This window comes from Patella vulgata, chromosome 3 (assembly GCF_932274485.2).
Source record: "Patella vulgata chromosome 3, xgPatVulg1.2, whole genome shotgun sequence".
Taxonomy (NCBI): Eukaryota; Metazoa; Mollusca; class Gastropoda; family Patellidae; genus Patella; species Patella vulgata.
In genome coordinates, this window is record NC_065881.2 from 62,120,743 (window position 1) to 62,141,860 (window position 21,118).

Here is a 21,118-nt window from a genome sequence, read left to right on the forward strand (position 1 = left end):
TAATCAATAAAGATTGGTTAATGTCTGAAAAGGATTTCTTAAGAAAACATCAATGGCTCAATGTTCTTTAAAAAAATGATCAATATCGTCTGCATCTTTAATTAAAATTGTAAGCAGGTCTGGTAGTTTGCTGTAAAGGTGTGAAACGTGCTAACGAAATACATTCAACATATTTAGTTTTATATAGTAACCAAAACCCGTATAGAACACTCCTGTTTACGGTTTAAAGCTGGTAGACAACGTGTGATGTTGACATGTTCTAAATATTTCATAATGTCAACTACTAAAACTATTTTTACAATTTTTTTTCAGTGAATAGGTCAATTGAATGGATGTAGACACTGTAAACCTGTGTATAAGAGTATCGGTATTAAGTGAACGAGAAGGAGTCACCAGTTTGAATCGTGAATCGTAATCTTTCCATGGAGGATACTTTTCTGTACATGTTTTTGTTTATCTCGGTAGCAGGTCGAACGGATTAACGTCCCACCGGAATCATCGGAATACTATCAACATGTGTGCTTGGGGTGGAAAAGGCATTTCAGATGTAGAAAGTTTCATTAAAAGCGTCTCTTCGGCTGTAACGACGAGATTATGGGAATACTTTCAACCCACTGAGGTATGTAATGAAGGTTGTGTTTATGAATACTGGACTTATTGTAAACAAGTACATAGGTATACTATATTTTTATTCACTGGGGAATCTATTTGTATGTCATTTACCTTAACAGTATATATTGTCAGGCATTGCTCTATGAAAACCGATACATGTCCATGTCTGACTCTCAAAGGTGTACATGTAGATATATCCAGACATTTAAATATCTTACCAACTCGTTAACCTATTATTTTCAACACGGGTTACGTTGAAGTAAAAGTTTGTGTACTTGTTGGGTGTATATGTTTAAATAGAGATTTTATTTCACCCTTTATTGAAGAACCGTTTTGATAGTCAGGATCAGCTTGAGTTGCATTCATTGTAGCAACTCGCAAGGCAAACTCACACTTTTGGCTGCTATCGGTATTGGATAGTTGGTATTTGGGTTTATTCGTAAATGCAGATCTGTGGACGTCTTTATACCGTTCTTTGATTGATGAATTGGAATCGGGTTGGGGGACGTCTGCTTTATACGTCGTTTTACAACCACCACGGCCCGTCTCTCCAATTAGCCCGTCTTGTGAAAAATTCACGTATAATTTCATTATCGACCCATTTCCCTGATAATGGACGGTACCTTCTTTAACGAAAATTGATATGATCTTGCCAGTTATATGATAAGAAAGGAATATTGATCCTAGCAGTGGTTTCAAATCTTGCGGGTATATTCTCATTTGAATATCAGTGATCTTATCTATTGGCAGAAAGTGTTCTTGACGGCAGATAAAACGTTCCTGGAATTAGAATGGGGTTAACATTTGATCACTAGCAAACCTCAACTGATTCCAGAATTATATCACACGTCTGTATATCTGTAAATTATCTATAAAAATAAAATCGCCCCGTCCTTTTAATGACGAGTATAAACTGTCATTGAGCTCAAAAACTAAAAGTGGCGTGCAGAGGTTTGGTGATGAGCGTGAACAACTCTTTGATTATATACCCGCTCTAGAGGAACAGGCCATCGTAGGCCTGACACCGAGAAATGTAAAACAGTAAAATATTTTAAATATGTTTAATAAACTGAGTTAGCGATAATTTCAAATTTCAAAAAATCTTCATTTTAAGTTCACTCTTTGATTGGATCCCCCACATCCTTTTCAAATGGAAGACCGAGGCCATCGCCCCTCTGCACGCTACTGGCAGCCAAACACCATACTCAGACACCATTATCTTTATCGCTGCGTATTAGTTAAATTCACCAGTCCCCAGAGCATAATTTCTACTTCTAATTTTAGACCGAATTTATGTAATAGGAAATTTATAGTTTTAAAATATCTCCATGAGGTTGGCAAACTTTCAATAGAATAAGATAAATATATAGAAATGAATAACACATTTATCAATGGTGCAGAAATGTAAACGATCTGAGAGCTAGGTGGTTGGGTTTATCTCCTCCAACCGTAGAAAAATACGATATAATTATACTATACTTTGTAAGTCAGTGTTGTGTATTTTACGGGAGCCACGGTGGGTCAGTGAGTGAGACGTTGGATCGCTAACCTGGATGTCCCGTGTTCGATCGAGAAAGTTCAACGGGATTTTCCAGCGTGTTTCCCCTTGTCTGTGATGCAGGACAGAGGGTCTGACAAAGGACAGCGTCTTATCGTTTGGATGGGACGAAAAAACGATACCCCTTGTACAAATTGGCGTGCATGTAAAAGAACCCCAATAAGAGTCCGCTGTGGTGCCGCTGCCTGAGCGAAATTTCCCTCATAGCACAATAGCACAATGTATGGCCTATGCCCGTCTTCATTAACCCAGTCGATTCAGAACTGCAGGGCGGTAATTAAACTACATTTTATTTCAATTTTTACATCTACTTGGGCCCTACTGAAATACGCCTTTTTATTGCTTTCATAAAGATAAAGTGGCGTTTGACAAAAATAAGGAAGATGAGTGTAAATAATGCAAAAGTAACAGGTTTGGTGACATTATGTCTCTTGGCTTTCTCGATACCACCCTAAACGCCTTTAGGGTTAGGGTTAGGTAGTTTTCGATTGTTGTTCGCCTAATCTAACTGTAAATTGTAAACTTGCATAGATCACAATTTCATTTGTTAAGCATTTATTCAAATAACATCCTACAGTATGCATTTATTGGATTTGCCATTATTTTATGAATTACGTCAACCATGTATCGCGTTAGCTATGGACATAAATAATTTTAATATGAAAATGACCGGATTTGTTTGGTGCCGTGTACTAAATGCTTTGTAAATAGAAAGAATATGTACTGATAGTCGGAACAATATTCATCATAATCTTTAAAATTGTCAGATTCTTACATCACAGGCTATAAAATTGAAATTTGACCTTTGTATTTAGAGTAACTGGTTAGGTTTCCAGGAAGTGGTTTTGTCAGGACTGTCAGCTTACCGCCCTGGCTCGGACCCGGGCCGGGCCGTGCAGTGTATTCATTTGAGGGTGGAGGATGGGCTATAAAGCTTTTACAGTTTATGACTTGATTCATTTTTTAAATATCCTGCATAGATCACCGGGACTTATTAATTCTGGTGCATTCAGTTAATAAGATACTGTAATCTGTAATCAACCTGGACGTGTTATTTATTATATTGGTCGTATCAAGTGCTAAATAACCATATAACTGTCATTGCTATCAGTTGTTGCGATCTCGTAAATAATCAATGGAATTTGATAGTCTGCTTATCAATTTGATTTTAGTACGTTCTTTTAAATATGCCAAAAGGCTTTGTAATCTATTCTATTCTGGAATAGTGCCATCACTACACCAATTCTATTATGGGATATCTCCTATCTTAATTTCTAATACGGGTGTATTCCAGATATTGTTGCTAAAAACAGAATATTAAATATTAATATTTAACAAAATAGATTGTTTGATATACATGTATCTCGAAAATCTAAATAAAGACTGGCCCCCGTTAAACACTATCCATCATGTGTGATTTGTTTAGTCAGAATTTGGTACCATAATGACTTTTGAACATGGTGTAAAAAGACACGCGTATATTTAATGAGCAATATAAGATGGTCATTAAGTACAGATAATGGTCATCAACAACACATTATTTGACGTTTGACCGCCAAGGCGTCAAAAATGCCTATACTATTTCAATACATCTGCAGACTGTCGCGGTATTATTGAGCTTGGCGAAGCAGTTTTATGACAGACTTGGCATCTCTTAGAACACATCACATGTCGTGTAGATTTACGGTTGTTCTGCATAACTTGTAATAAACATGTCCCATTTTCCATTATATATCTGAAACCGAACACCCTGAAATGTTATGCTTATGTTTCCAATGTATTACAAATATTTATGGTGTAAATGTATGTTTCTATTGCTTTTTTTATCTTCCACCATTGAACAAATAAATGTAATAATGTGAAATTTTTAGGGGCGGGGCACAGTCTACACTAGGTATTTTAGAGCTATGATCGGCAACTTTTTTTTCGGGGGGGGGGGGCAAAACATTCCCCCCCCCCCCTGGTCCACGCTGGGTATGGGCCTGGCCAGAATGCTTTCGAGGGGACATCTCACTGTGCCCCCTGCTATTGTTCTCATGGGGGGATTAATCAAGCAAGGGGATTATCGAATACAATAGTGTTAAAAGTATAGTCGGTTTTTTTAAACTACTGGGTTTAAACTAATAAACAACTTTATTCACAATAAATTTCATAAAAGTAACAACAAATACATGTATCAAACTTAAATCATAACCCTACTAAATGTGATATGGCGTCAGTATATTCAATTGCACTTTTTACTCCATTTATATAATAACAGTTTGATTTTTAGATCATTAATAGATTCTTCTACTCTTTTATATTTTCGTCTTTTAGGGGGCAATCGTCCCCCGTTATCCAATTGAACTATTGTATTTTCAGTAAAAGTCTGCTGGTGCTATTGGGTTTCGTATTTTTTACTCTGTACTTATACCCCAAATTAACTAAATTTTGACCTTGAGAATTAGGAATAAACCCTATGCGAACTTGAGCCATTTTAAAAGATATAATGTAATTGGGGGTGACAACTATCCTTATATAATGATAGTGAGTTTCTAATCATATATTTGATTGATTTATGAGTACTGTCTGAATGAAAGGTAGGTGAATAATATTTAAGATACTCGATAACCGATGACACATGAATTTATCTTATATATTTTAATCATTAAAATAATTAAATTTTAACTAGGTGAACAGTACTAATAAGGATACAGTCTATAATCCTTTGTTTACTTAAATTTTCACACCACTACCCTATAACACCAGTTGATTGGGGGCACAGTGAGATTAAACCGCTTTCGAGGGCCATTTGTAATGACCTGACTGGATGAACGAGGCTAACATATCCCACATGGGAATACCAACGAAGTAGACTGAAATAACCAGACGCCATTTGAAGACTGCCATTCAATTTGCACTCTTCGCGTACGTATTTCGCCGAACATAAGTAAAAAGAAATTACAGTAAAAACAGAAACGATTGAATGTAAATCAGTTTATATACACTCACATTACATTATTATACATGTATATGCGTTGCGACCCATTTAAGTGTCCATTTCTAGGTGACAAAGAATAGCGATTTAGCTCCTTTAAGTCTTTGGCCGGGTGGATTAAAGTCTTTTCCCAGCAAGGGATCTCCTTGTTGAGTTGCGACCGGAATCTCTTTCCACAATGAATCTTTAATTAACAGTAATTGTGATTTATTTTGTAACATTATTGTTTCTATATTTCCATTCTTGGGTTTATACCAACCAATAAGACACTAAATACTACATCGTTAGTCATCCTGTACTGTGTAAATAATAAGCTGCCCAACGGGATACATGAAAATTACCATCAGTAACCTACGTAAGAATGTTGTCTTGTTTGATGTACCGTTCACTATTTGAGATAAGTTGTTGATGTCAACCTTAATACATAAGCCCGTTTAACACGATTAATCTGGTTCACTGGACCATCCAAAATTTTAGATAGGCCTATAAATCAGTTCAGCTATTTAAAGGGGAATTATCAGAAATAAATATATAAAAGGTTGTATAATTCGTGTTCTAGAATCCGCTATTTATTGAAAATCCAAGAACTGACCACTCGACCTACTTAAGGAGTAATGCATTTTGCACGACTTTCAGTTGAATTCCTAAAAAAAACCACATAGAATGGGTACGACTCGTAATGATTCTTAAAACATCTATATTTTCAGTCGAGATGCAGTAGCATATAATTATTTGTCTTTGATTTCTCAGAGATGCAGTGATATTTAATTATTGTCTTTAATTTCTCGCATATACTCTAATCAGACATCAGATTTACCACCAACATGAACATTTCGGTCATTATTTTTCTTAAACTTTAACCGTTAGTCTCAAACTTTTAATTATTTTTGTGAACTATCCCCTCCACCCCCCCCCCCCCCACCCAAACAAATCAACGTATCTATAAAACTTATCCCCTACGTGTATCCCCGAACTATATGAAGCCATCTTTATCGGCTTGCCAGGTTAACGAAAAAAACACAAATAATTTCCTCTAAACGCAAACTTTGATTGATCTTTATCGTTAATATTATTATATTGATTAATCCTCGTGGCTCAATAAATGCTGATCGAGGAAATTTGAATAGTCTTTGATACGAAGTCTGTTATGACTGTTTTCAAACAGCTGACAAAGGTGAGAATAACAAAGGATTTCTGGCGCTGACTTTCTCATGGTTAACAGCCAATATCGGACCTGTTAGTATTACAAAGACGGCTAATATATAGTCTCTTAAGATTTATAAATAATTGGCGCTCACATTGCCGTCTTCGTGGTCACGTGCTGCGAAGTGCGAGAAAAAGGAATTTTAGGAAAATATCGTATTCGTAAACTAACTCTCTAAGTAAATAAACTAGAAATTGAATGGGGGTAATGACAGAAGAGTCCACTTTGTAGAATAGGGGTCATAATTTACACTAGGTTAAAACTAAGCCATAGAACTTGCTTTATTGTGGATTTTATCAGCATGACAAATAACTTGTTCGTGATTTTATTGATTAAGAGATAAAAGTTATTCTTTAAAACAAAATTGGCATTAATATTGTAAAACAAGTCATCTGATATTATGAAATAAATCCCTTGCAAAGGATGAGTCGAAGTTCGGTAAAGATTCTGAGCATGGCGACTGGATAACAACAGTTGAAAATTATGTCAGAGTTAAAACGACAAAAGGTTTGTTTGTAAACATTGTCAGTTTTTAATAGAAAATATATTATATGTTTAATGACCATTCTATGAGTTTATCTACTTATATGAACATACCGAAGTGATAATTATCATTTATCAACCGTTTTATTCACAGCTCCGATATTTCATTATAAACTGCAGTACACAGAATGGATCTATGAGTTGTTATATATAGGACGATTTGTCAGAGTTTTAGATGTAAAATTTATTGATTTTTACTAGTGTGAATTTAAATAACATTTTTACATTCCACAGTTTTACATATTTGTATATGTAGATGCTGTACAGATTTTAATCTGTGGTTATCTAATTTTAGATGTTCATATATTTAAAGGCTCAATACCACTCTTGTTGTAACTGAATAATATGTCCCAACCTTTATTCTGGTCAACAAATTGTACTATTTTAGAATATTTCAGTTAATTGATGATACAAATTTCATCTTAACACACCTTATTTAAAAATTTTGAAAAATTCAACATAATGGTTTGAAACAGCTAACGTAAATCTGTTCAAATGAAACTTCGATTTAAAAATATTTTCGAACCCTCTGGACAAGTAAAATAGGATGTAATGGATAATTTACACAACAGGTAGGACACTTAAACATCTAGTACTTAGACAGAGATATTATTTATTTTCTGGAGCTTTCAAGCCAGCAAGAGTGTTATTGTCCCTTTAAAGGGGGAGGGGGCTGAAAGATCTAACATGTGCCCTTTAGATCATAAGGTTTGCATTCAGTTAAGTGGTTTTGATCCACACTTGTAAGTGCAAGCAAATTATTGTCATAAAATTGTACTAAGTTAGTCCCATATCGAATTGAATCAAACCATAAACTACTAAATACTTGTACCACAGTTATTTTATGAGCAAACCAGTCAGCCCATTACTCAGTAGCCTATTGATTTCCAACGATTGAAATAACTCGAACAGTTAAAGTTATCATCTGATTACCAGTACATGTTTTGTATTATAGGAAGAACTAAAAGTCAATCAAATTGTAATTATTTCTGATAACTACTTCATCATGGGTTGTGCTACTTGATCAATTTCTAGTGGTAAAATTTAAAGGGCAGGTAGAATTAAAGCTGTTATCTAGGCAAAATTATTCATTGTAGCAGTTGACACTAACACAGAAATAAAAGTAACCATATAAATATTATAGTCTCAAAATGACCCAAGTATTGTGTTAACGTTGAAACCCATTCAGTTCCATACATTGAAGTGGTACTAAGTAACAAAGGTCCTAAATAAACAGTATACTCTACCCGCCCCGGCTAAAATTCACAATGGCATTTCACACCTAACCTTGGAAAAAAAAAAAACATGTTTGAAAGTGGTAAAAGTATTAAAGATACATTGTGGGGTGTCAACGTACAAAAGACTCTGCAATTAAACGGCAGAAAAAGATGTTTGAATATGTTTTTAAGTCTAAATATATCATCAAATCACACAGTTTGTATGCGGGAAAGTATCTTTAAGGGGAATGTATTTAGGGTGGAGACAAAAGGAGGAGCATGCAACTCTTGATGATCAAATTTTGTTACTTTTTATGTCTTCAAAGTTTATGATTTTGAATCTTTTGTATTATAGGAAGAACTAAAAGTCAATCAAATTGTAATTATTTCTGATAACTACTTCATCATGGGTTGTGCTACTTGATCAATTTCTAGTGGTAAAATTTAAAGGGCAGGTAGAATTAAAGCTGTTATCTAGGCAAAATTATTCATTGTAGCAGTTGACACTAACACAGAAATAAAAGTAACCATATAAATATTATAGTCTCAAAATGACCCAAGTATTGTGTTAACGTTGAAACCCATTCAGTTCCATACATTGAAGTGGTACTAAGTAACAAAGGTCCTAAATAAACAGTATACTCTACCCGCCCCGGCTAAAATTCACAATGGCATTTCACACCTAACCTTGGAAAAAAAAAAAACATGTTTGAAAGTGGTAAAAGTATTAAAGATACATTGTGGGGTGTCAACGTACAAAAGACTCTGCAATTAAACGGCAGAAAAAGATGTTTGAATATGTTTTTAAGTCTAAATATATCATCAAATCACACAGTTTGTATGCGGGAAAGTATCTTTAAGGGGAATGTATTTAGGGTGGAGACAAAAGGAGGAGCATGCAACTCTTGATGATCAAATTTTGTTACTTTTTATGTCTTCAAAGTTTATGATTTTGAATCTTTTGTATTATAGGAAGAACTAAAAGTCAATCAAATTGTAATTATTTCTGATAACTACTTCATCATGGGTTGTGCTACTTGATCAATTTCTAGTGGTAAAATTTAAAGGGCAGGTAGAATTAAAGCTGTTATCTAGGCAAAATTATTCATTGTAGCAGTTGACACTAACACAGAAATAAAAGTAACCATATAAATATTATAGTCTCAAAATGACCCAAGTATTGTGTTAACGTTGAAACCCATTCAGTTCCATACATTGAAGTGGTACTAAGTAACAAAGGTCCTAAATAAACAGTATACTCTACCCGCCCCGGCTAAAAGGAGGAGCATGCAAAAGGAGGAGCATGCAACGCTTGATCATCAAATTTTGTTACTTTTTATGTCTTCAAAGTTTATGATTTTGAATCTTTGTAGCATCAATACTGCTTTCTACAGGAGACTCACCATCCCCTGTAATCATACCTGGCAATATGGCAATAGATTGTGATTAATCCCATTGATGTTATTTTAAGTCACCCTGAATAAGATTTATTTTATTCATCTATACATATAGAATTTTTTAACATGAGTAATGGACAGATTGTTTTGACCATTAAGCATTGGGATATCCGATATATCAACCCTCTTTATAAAACTAACAAATTGTTAAATTTTTACCATATTCATTTGTGTTGATTAAATTTTTTAAGTGTTTGCACACAATATTATTCCTATTTCCATGTGGGCATATATTGTCGACGCCTCCATCTGTCGTCCATAATTTCTTGTGATCACTCCACAGGCGACATTTATTATCTGATCTTTTTGAAATTTATATACCGGGTATGTTGTTTACATTAGTGAGCCGAAAAATCTTATTGAATTTCAACAATTTCCATTAATTACTTCTAGAGTTATGATCCTTGTTTCACATTGTAGAACCTTGTGAACGCTCTAACAACTAAAGTCATCATTCGATCTGTATTAAATTTACATGCATTAATCTAAATTAGTACAATGAAGAAGTCTATTGAATTTCAACAATTTCCATTAATAACTCCTAGAGTTATGGCCCTTGTTACACTTTGTTGAACCTTGTGAACACACCTATCAACTAAAGTTATCATCTGATTGGTTTGAAATTAATATCAGTGTCTTTAAAAGCTTCCATTCCCAACAAAAGAATAAATATGTGACAACCCCTGTTGACTGCTCAGACTATTTAGCAGCTGTGGGTGTATGTTTTGTTGCCTGGCAACCAATTTTTTGTACAGTGGAAAATTATTTGTTCAAGTCCACTTGAAGTTACTTCTATATTTGAACAGTCATGTCCAAGGCAGACATAACTGTATAACCTGTTGACGAGATTTGAAGAACTTGAAAGTGAACTGATAACTACAAAATATAACATCATAATATATATACAATACTTTTTAAGTTTTAATAAATTCCTTTCACAAGCTTTGAAATTTCAACGCAAAATTAACAAAGTTTTAAAAAATTCCCATGCCAATTTTGTACTTCATCACATTCATTAGCTTTAAAAGTCAAAATATGGTTGAAAGCATAAATCATCAGAATGCATACAACTAAATGAACAGTCAGTGTGATAGAAAAAAATCCAACAAAAACTGTTATGTGTAGAGAGTCCAAAAGACATAGGTAATGACAATATTATACAACCACATTAAAACTGGGTATAATAAAAAGAAAACTAGAAAATGCAAAATTTGTTCTTTAGTAAAGTAAGAAATCATTGTTAATAGAGATTAGGCTAACTTGTGTTTACTCATATAAACTATTTATCTACTGAGAAAAACTTATAACATGTATATATTCCATAACCTGGTTAACATCATAGGGCAAGATGAGTCATTCATATTCTTAGTTTTTCAACTTATTTATTTGCATATTTGCCAAACTATGCACTGGAAGTAGTTAGCATCATTACATGTATGTATGCAGAATGCAACGTTAGTACACGGCTGTAGAAGTAGCTGACAAATGCAGTGTAGCAGATGGTGGTAGTTTCTAAGTCAGTTCAATATTATTGTCTAAATAAAGTACAGATAGAACTTGAAGTCAGTCTAAGTTTGCATAATTGAACTGAAATGTCTGCTTTATTGGGGATAAAAATTTAATGGCACTTATGACTGGAATAGGATTAAGAAACATGGTAAGTAATAATATACATACATTTGTTACTGTTACGCTCATCACTAAATACACAGAACGCTTTAAATTCATCCAGTCGTATATCAAATGTACTGCAATGAAATAATGAATTTATAGAGCGTCGCAGTGGTGCTAAACCACAGTAAAAATGAGTGGTAGCTTTAAGCTAGGGTTCCATTTGCACAAATCCTTGAAAACAGATTGGATTTATTCCGAGTACACATAATGCCTAGTGGGTTTGTCCTCAGAGTAGTTACTACTCCTGTGGAGCAAGTTTTCCCAGTTGTATCCAGGTCTGTGAGAAATTACTCCTTGCCACAAGAAGAACATTCACACCGCACTTAGCATTTGGGATGAGTTTTTTCCCCATAATGGACACACAAAACTCATTTGGCTTAAAGGAGCTAAGTCTCTAACTCAATATTTTCCATAATATTCGAAATTAAAATCATTAATTAGAATTCAATATTGATCAATTTCAATCAATATTGGTGTTGTTATCTTGCCATGAAACTATAGCATCCTATTATCCAATATTTAAGACAAAATTAATATTTTTATACGCCCACATTTTCATGTGGACGTATTATGCCGTCGCCCCTGTACGTCCGTCTGTCCACAATTTGTTTGTGGACACTCTAGAGGTCACAATTCTTATCCGATTTTGACGAAACTTGAAATATAGTTTTATCTCCAAAAGGTCTCGGCTGCTTTCGATATTGGCATGTATCGGATCGAAACTTCATGGATTATGGCTCCTGTTTGTACGAAAAATCATGTTTTTAGCTTGTGGACCCCATAGAGGTCACAATTTTTATCCGATTTTGTTGAAACTTGAAATATAAGTTTATAACCCAAAGATCTCGGTTCCTTTCGATATTCGCGCATATCGGACCATAATTTCCTGAATTATGGCCCCTGATTGTACGAAAAATCGCCTTTTTAGCTTGTGGACCCTATAGAAGTCATAATTTTTATCCGATTTAAAAACCTGTATTATTATATCACCGTTACAAAATGACAAAATGGCTGCCGTTCGTTCTCAAATAGCGTAAGAATATGGTATATGATCAAGGTCACGATTTTTATCCGATTTTGTTGAAACTTGAAATGTAAGTTTATAACCCAAAGATTCCAGTTCCTTTCGATATTCGCGCATATTGAATTGTAATTTCCTGAATTATGGCCCTTGATAGTAGGAAAAGTCACTTTGTTGTTAGCTTGTTTTCTATCCATCTCTCGTATCCTGCCTGGCAGCCGCTGGTATAATCAGTATACAAGTCGTGTAACCCTATAGTTTCGGGTGCCATTTTGTAATGAACAAATAAAAACATACCCTACAACACAATGTGGAAGTAATTAGTAAAGGCTGATTCACAAACGACAAAATAATAATTTAAAAAACGTGTAGAATGCACTAAGCAGGTGTAAAGGAAATGTTCACATATTTCACCGAGCATAATTGATTAGAAATTACAATATTCTTTTCAAAAATGAAATATAAATCACTTTACATACATTCATATTACATTAGTATGTGCTTTTAGAACCATTTTTGTCTTATTTCAAGGTTCCAAAAAATAGAGCCATACGTCCTTTAAACCATGTCTTAAAATATTATTTAATGAATTACTAAAACAGCATTAAGATAAGATAAAGAGCTGACAGTTCTGGCTATAATAGTTAAAAAATAGATAATGTTAATAGAATATGCTGAAAATTTCAGTCAAATTACTTCACTCTGAGTCGAAAAAAAAAACCCAACCGAATTTAAAAAACACTGTAGCCTTGATTGTCATTGTCACCATTATGGTGGCCCATGGTCGCAATAGCGTTTTTGGGGCTATTTTTTGTATTTCATTCAAAATCATAAAAAATAAAAGTAAAAAAAAAGAAACATTTTTTTTTTCTTTTGTTTTACAAAATAAAAAAAAAATCTTTTTAAAATTTAAGAAAAAAAAAATCTTTTTAAATTAAAAAGAAAAAAAAATCTTTTTAAATTAAAAAGAAAAAAAAAATCTTTTTAAAATTTAAGAAAAAAAAAATCTTTTTAAAATAAAAAAAAATCTATATAAAAAAAATTATTAAAATATTTAAGATTAAAAAAATCTATAAAAAAAATAACATTTTAATTAAAAAAAAAAAATAAGTGAAATAGAAAAAATCAAAAAAAGAATTCTGCACGTGGCCCATCGTAGTAATAGTGTCTTGATTATCCAGACTCAGTATAAAATCAGCCTACGACAGCTATCATTAGACTCGAGTGACCAGAAATACCTCGTGGCCCATTGTTGCTATAGTGTCTCGATTATCCTATGTGGCATAACTCAAGCGACAAGAAACGAGTTTGTAGTTATCTCCCCTTCCGAAAGGAAAAAGGTAAACAGACATCAACACGTGAAACACAATTTTTCCACCCATGACGTCTATGGACTTGGATATATGTATTTATACATATGCAAGTCAATAGAAATGTATAATTAATAGACTATAGAAGCCTAGCGTCATTTAGATTAGTTTATCCAGTCTAACTAGAACTAGGCCTACATACATAATGACGTTTGAAGTCATTGACTTTAATGACACCATTCGGCCTACTAGTGCGCAAGGCCTATTCCCCCCCCCCAAAGGTTATGTAATGTTTTTAAAACACTTGGTCTCCCTGAGGTTGAATTTCAAAAGTAGTTAACAACTTTGAAACTAATCCTCGAAGTATATAGGCCTTCTACTACTAAGTAGCCAGGGGGGGGGGGGGGGCGAATGGCTAGCACGTGCGCGCTGTATCATAAAGCCTGTCATATCATAAAGCCCGTCATTGAGTCAACTGGCGTGATTTCGAATCCCCGGTTGTACGTGACAAGGAGTAGGGTGACCTGTCAAACATCGTGGGTCTGTCGTTCAGATTATCCTGTGTGGGATCTATGAAGAACGTATGGTATAGACTCGAGCGACAAGAAACGAGTCTATAGTTACCTCACATCAAGGCACAAGTAATTTTAAGTTACAATCGATCTTCGTGAAACGCATAAATTTAAAATTTCACTTTGATTTTAAAATCTATGTTAGTGATTTTAGCTTAAGTTTTTGTGAAACCCCTGCTCTCCCTGAGGTCATCGCTAGTCCACCGCTACGACCACAGGAACGGGTAAGAGGTGCGAAAGTGCGATGGCACACAACATCAATTTCAAAGACAAAATAGAGCATGATAGCCTACGTGGACTTCGTCTGGGGCCTGTTTTACTAAGATAAAATTCAAATTTTAGTATTTGATTGGATAATAGATAATATTAGATTTATTTTAGTGCTTAGCCAATCAAAATTGAAGTATCTACAATTATGTTGACGTGAGATAACTACAGACTCGTTTCTTGTCGTTCGAGTTTATACGTTCTTCATAGATCCCACTCATGATAATCGAGATACTACTGCAACAATGGGCCACAAAATGTTTCTGGTTGCTCTAGTCTAATGATAGCTGTATACTGGGTCTGGATACTCAAGACACTATTGCGACGATGGGCCACGTCGGGAATTATTTTTTATCTTTTCTTTTTCAATTTTCTTTTTTTTCATTTAATTTTTTTTTTAATATTATTTCTTTTTTATTTTTTTTAAAATATATTTTATTATTTTTTTATATATATATAGATTTTTTTTTTTTCATTTTAAAAAGACTTTTTTTTTAAAAATTTTAAAAAGATTTTTTTTTTTAAATTTTAAAAAGATTTTTTTTTTTTTTTAAATTTTTAAAAAGATTTTTTTTTTTAAATTTTAAAAGATTATTTTCTTTTATTTTGTAAAAAAAAAAAAATGTTTCTTTTTTTTTTTTTTTGTACTAATATTTTTATTATTTTAAATGAAATACCAAAAGTAACCCAAAAAACGCTATTGCGACCATGGGCCACCATACCATTGTTATAATAATAAACAAAGTCTCAATTATCCATTTATGGTTAATCATGAACAGCTATTGATACTGCAGATTGGATTCAAATCTGTTTAAAATCGTACCTGTCAGATGGCATTGAGAGTTGATTATGGTCTTGTCATGTTAATAAATGTCTAATTAATAGTTTACATAAAATTTAAGGCCTAAAGAAAGACCTGCAATAGACATATTCAGTTCTTGCATAATGTATGTTTAACTCTTTTATGTGGAACAGTCCTTAGATTTTTGATAATATAGTTATTGTTAAAAAAGTAATTAGTTATTTTCTTGGTCAAAGTGATAATTTCTCTTAAGGATATATATTTTTTTAAAGAGAACACATGGTAGGTTAAAATTTGTATTGTTCAATTTAAACTAAGTGTAATTGTCAAGTTACATTTTCATATTAGATATCATTATGATAATTAACAATAAGTAAAGTTGTAACAGCTGTCACTCGTCTGTATAAAATGAATTGATTTTTTTTTTTACTGTATTATATGCCATTTACTAAACTTGTTATTCTACCAAATAAAGCTAAACTCAACAGGTGGGTCATTTTATGCAAGGGAGGTAAATCTGTTTTTACTGTGGTCCTTTTTGACAAATAAAATATCCGCTTACACAGAAGAAAAGTATTTTGGGAAAATGCCATTGGAAATTTCTTTTAATTTGAATGATGGTATATAGATGAGAAAATGAAATGGGTTTAAACATTTTACTCTCCTGAACCAATCAGAAGTGCTACAAGGGAAATTTTGCCCGAACAGTTAGTGGTTTCCGGCTAGTCTTCGTCAAATTCCAACTGTCAAAGATTGGTTCATGTGCACGCCAACAACACCAGGGTCATCCCTGGAGCCCCTGGTTAGTGAACTTGGCCACTAACATTCCCTAGTTGAACTGTCAGTGATAGGCCTAACCCATGTTCCTAAAGCAATGTTAAGAATTATCTGATCAATAATGTTGTAAACTAAAATGACCTTTCTGATTAATTATGTTGTGAAATGAACAATACAAATTTTGCAAAAGCTTAACCAATTCCCACTTGAATGATTTATACAGGTAAAATCTGTAACAATAAAACCACTAGAGGTTTTATCAACCATTGTGGAGTGGTTAGTCTTGGTAGGCCAATGAAAACATTGACTAATGATTAATATTTGATGTGTGTAGCAATGGTCATTGAGCTGATAATGCTCATAACCATTGCTTTAAGAATATGGGGTACTCATATAGGAGATAGATTTTTTTGAAAATATGATGGTGACAGTTTGAGCTTCCAGGAAAGGATTGCGAATTGAAAATAAAGCTCTATGTGTGTACAGACGTCTTAGTAGTTAAAAAAAAAACAACCAAAGAATGTACAAGATCAACAATTGTTAAACTATTCTTCACGTATTTACAAAATATGGTCTTGCTGTACATTACAACATTATACAAGAGATGTGTTGAAATAAAATATGCAGTTTATATTCACAGTGTATAACAATATTTACATTCATGTAATCAATTTTGTGTGTTGTTTTTCAGACTGGTCCAGAAGAGGAAAGTGAAATAAGTGATATATTATGTGATCAATTAGTAGAATACTACGGTGACCAGACGCCTATAGTTGTAAAACAAGTCTATCAATCTCTCTATAAAAAGCTGTATGATGGAGACTATTATCTTTTTACACAGATGTGTTTTGAGCCATACCTTAAATTATTGGAGAAACTCAAACAGGTAAGTGAGAGTATTTCTTTTTCATTTGTAAAATATTTTGGTTGCTGATAACCTGGATTAGCTATTCTACTATTCAAGATGTAAATAAAACACAATTTTTATAGGAGATCAATCACTGGTTTTATTCTAAAAGCAAAATGTTTCAACAAGTATCCTCTTATCCTTATCAAGCGCATTGATTGATCTCCCATAAAAATTGTGTTCTGTTTAATGTGTTTCTCAATCGCTAAATGCCACTTAAACATTATATTCAAGATGCATTATGTAAGATTTAGATAAGGAGAAATGAATGTATTGAAAATTCTAAAGTTTTGACAAGGTAGTCTCAAATCTCGATTGTCAAATACTGTTGAGTTTCTATTTTATCTTTACATTATTACATGGTGAGGTTGTTATAATCCATTAAATATCTCAGCCATCCAGTGTTGATTATGAGCTTATGTGAATACATGTCTTAATAATAATTTATATAACATTGAAGGTAAAAAGGCCTAATAGGCAGATTTAGCTCTTACATAATGCATCTTTAAATGTGATTAAAAGTTCAAACTTGGAATTAGTTTTTGGCAATATATTTACATTTTAATCTGCGTGAGTTTTCAAATCAACCATCACATCTGTACATATATTGACCAAACCTGTTTACATTAGATAGGAAATACTAGTGTGAAATGTGACATATCTTATATATATATAGATTATATCTTCTATTGTACATTAATACCTATATAGTGCACTACACATATCTACATAAACGTGGTAGGTCTTCAATTTTGTGGGCATTTTGTTTTGTTTTGTCATGTAGTTTATAGTTTAATTATGCCCCTTTCTTTAAGATTTATCATTGACGACTGCTTCTTTCACATTTTTTGGGATTAATTCTGTCTGTATCGCTAGAGATATAAAAATTTGAAGACAGTGAGTAAACAAGGTGCATCAAGATGTTTAAGATAAAGGCAGATCTTTTTTTGAAACTCAAATTGATTAATGTCAATAAATGGAGGGAGGATGATCAAAGTCTCTGCATGCCCTTTGACCTATGGCTTTAAAAAAAAAAAAAAATGCCAACAAGGCAAAACAGGATACCAGCCTCACAGTCCCGGGCTGTATGTTTTGAGAAGGATGTAAGGGAATATTGGAGATCAAGTTAATTTAATTTCTAGTTATTGAAAGAATCTTCACCTTATCAACAATTCTACTTGAAAGTCATTGGAATGCATAAGACATAGATCAGAAGTGAGAGTCCAGTTAATGATAAGGGTCAGTACTAGATGAACAAACTTCTAATTGTAGGAACCATGGAATCTCTCTGCTAACAATTGATCAGAAACATGACCAGACTAAATCAGACATTTTGAGTCTCGGTTTCTTAATTGTATATTTAAGTATTGTCATCTGCTCATAATTAATAGTATGAAATATCTTTCTAAACTTTTACAAACTTTCATTCCATAATAAAATATGTTTAAGGTCTCTCCTACATTTGTCATAGATAAAATTGTAATTTTAAGTACAGTATTAAATTATATATTAGATGTGAACTGGCAGACATGAGAATACCATGAATAAACAATTTATAGAGCCAATCAAGCTTTGTAGTACTTCTGTTTCTAGGTATAACATTTCTGTTATTCCTGAAAGTGTACTGTTGTTAAGGTTATGATACTTATAATAGAGTTTATTATGTCATGTTTCAAATTGTTTATTATTCTGTCGATAAACACATATCAGGCATTTTATATCGATGATTAACCAAATTTATCTTAATAGTGACACTGCCACAAACAAATTTTTTGATACTTTATAAGCAGGTTGATTTAGGAACATTTTATGCTATACACTCATCAAGTGCTGATGGTTCAGGGGCTTTGGACAGCTCAATAATAAAATGCTCTTGTGTGTGTGAATTTGCCATACCTGGTAATCAATGATAATAATTCACCAGGAAATAAAATATATAAATAATGTTCTGGTTTTATTTTCCATTTCATTAGAAGTTGGTCATCAAATACTGTCAATTTCAATTAAAAATTGCTGTCATTCATATTGTTGTTTTGTTGTCATGTTTTATGACCTACCTAAATATTTCCCCCCATCACCTGTTAGATGGGTTTATTACTTACATTATACATGTCTACCTCTTATCACACTACTTATTATCTTAAATGACTCTCCATTCTTTACCCATCTGCTGGCAAGATAATAACTCTCTCTCTCTCTAGATCTAGGTTGACAGAAAGGACAAGGCAAGACATTATTTTTGATATTATCACAGAACTGTGATCTGATCATATCTTATTATATGACACCAAAATAGGGATTTATTACACATTTTTATAAGACCCACACTGAAATGTGATTGTATATTGTTGTCACACTCTTCATCGGTTGTCCACAATTGCTAGAAGCTAAAGTTATCATCTGATTGACTTGAAATTTATACACAGTGGTTATGTTCTTGGGCCCATTGAAAACTTAAATAACAAATCAGTCATCTACAATATTTGTTAAATAAATGTTAGCACTGGGAAGAACTAGAAGCCTATCAAATTTTAATAATTTCTTATACCATAATTACTTGATGTGATGTTATCAGTTTTTAGTACATATATCTTGCAATTGCCCCCATTACCTACAAAAATTACCTTTGTGACTAGCGTACTTAGTTGCCTTGGCTTAGTTGCCTGACAACATATTTTTGAAGTAATTGAAGGATATACGTTAAACAGACAACATAATATACATATTTTTTAAGCAATAATAGTAATGATGTATTCTTCCTACAAAAATTGTGAACATTTTTAATGCATAGTATTTGAAAACAAGCCGTTAATAATTTAAATCTTTATTGTCTATTGTGCCATCAACCAAATCTTATTCAAAGCTGTTCAGTTCGAAACGAAAACGTTAAAAATAAAACATGATTTTACAAAAATTTGTTTTGTGTTCAGCTAAAATTCCCAGGGTATTATGTTCTATAGCAAATCAATATCCTTCCTAAACTGTAGGATTCCTAAAAGGGTAGGATTGTTACTGTATCCTCCAGGTCCTAGGCACATACTCGGAAAGCTGAGTTATTTTGTTATTCAATCATGCCTTTTTTTACATGCCTATGATCTTGCTGCATGAATGTGTGCTGGTTTATTTTTTCGGGCAGTTGCAAGGGACTAAAAATACACAGATCTTTTGAACCCTCCAACACCCCCACCACTCCTTCGCTACCACACAAACACAAAAAGCAGAGCCTACTTTTTCTTTGCAAGAAGAGTTAAATCAGTTTGGATTAGGTATGTGTCTGAGTTGTCTATTTGCATTTTATTTGGTAAAGAATTCATGGTAAAAAGACTATATAAATCAAAATTCAATACGAGTATGCAGTTTTTGGCAGCTTTATTCAAATCTGACAAGATGTAGCTATTAAAGTCTCATTGATTTAAAACCTGTAGATTTACATCCATATTCAGCTAAAATTGTAGTTTAGTGTCACATGCTCACATGGCAATATGTATTGTTTTCAATTTTTAAAATTTGACTTGTACTTGTGTTTTTTATTATTTTGATGATTCATGTACAAGTTATATGATAAATATCCATAAAAATTATAGAGAATATATCCAACTTGAACAGGTGTTGATAAACCTGAATCTAAATCGTATTTAGGGATGAAATATATAGACCTTTATAGTTTATAGTATATACTACAGCCACTGAGCTGTGTGTCTGTTCAGCTGTACAGCATATAATATAGAGTGAGAGAGACTAGTTAAAGGTGTATACAGACAATTAACAGCTCTGTTGACATTCTTCACTTACTTTTACCAGTCGGCAAGAATTGACTAGAGCTTTACTTGTGGTCTTTACTCAATCAGACTTTACATCACACTCCACGTTACATTAGGCAGGATTACTTCTAGTTTGATGTTCGTCTTTAGATGCATTATTTTGTTGTGATTCTTGTATTTCGTCCTATTTTTGTGTGATTAGGGTTCTTCATGTAGATTTGTGGCAAAAGACCTATAACAGTAAGTATGTTTTAGCACATATTATTTAAAAAATGTTATAAGGTTTGTTCATAATTAACAGAAAAATAAAGATACCAGCAAAGACATATATTTCTTACTAGAAAGTTTATCATTGGAAACCTATTCAGTAAATTCACCTTCACTCCGCATGTAAATGAGAGCATAGGTGGTTCGCTGAGTTACCCTCTACATCCTGGGTTCGATCCTAGAGTTGGCAAA

At 33.0% G+C, this 21,118-nt stretch overlaps 1 protein-coding gene across 6 annotated transcripts in view; it reads left to right on the plus strand.

Moving 5' to 3' along the window:
• The first annotated feature begins 294 nt into the window (after positions 1 to 294).
• LOC126814486 (pleckstrin homology domain-containing family G member 4B) overlaps positions 295 to 21,118 on the plus strand; it is an 88,506-nt gene continuing 67,682 nt past the window's right edge. The window contains exons 1-2 of one of the 6 annotated variants that reach the window (XM_056099874.1): positions 295 to 619; positions 16,683 to 16,877. In XM_056099874.1, coding sequence (XP_055955849.1) covers positions 515 to 619; positions 16,683 to 16,877 — 300 coding nt within the window. In that variant the 5' untranslated portion in view covers positions 295 to 514. Of the gene's footprint in view, positions 620 to 6,733; positions 6,859 to 11,080; positions 11,226 to 16,682; positions 16,878 to 20,661; positions 20,900 to 21,118 lie in introns of those variants that run through there. The other 5 variants (XR_008787704.1, XM_056099870.1, XM_056099873.1 and 2 more) reach the window with 5 other exon arrangements.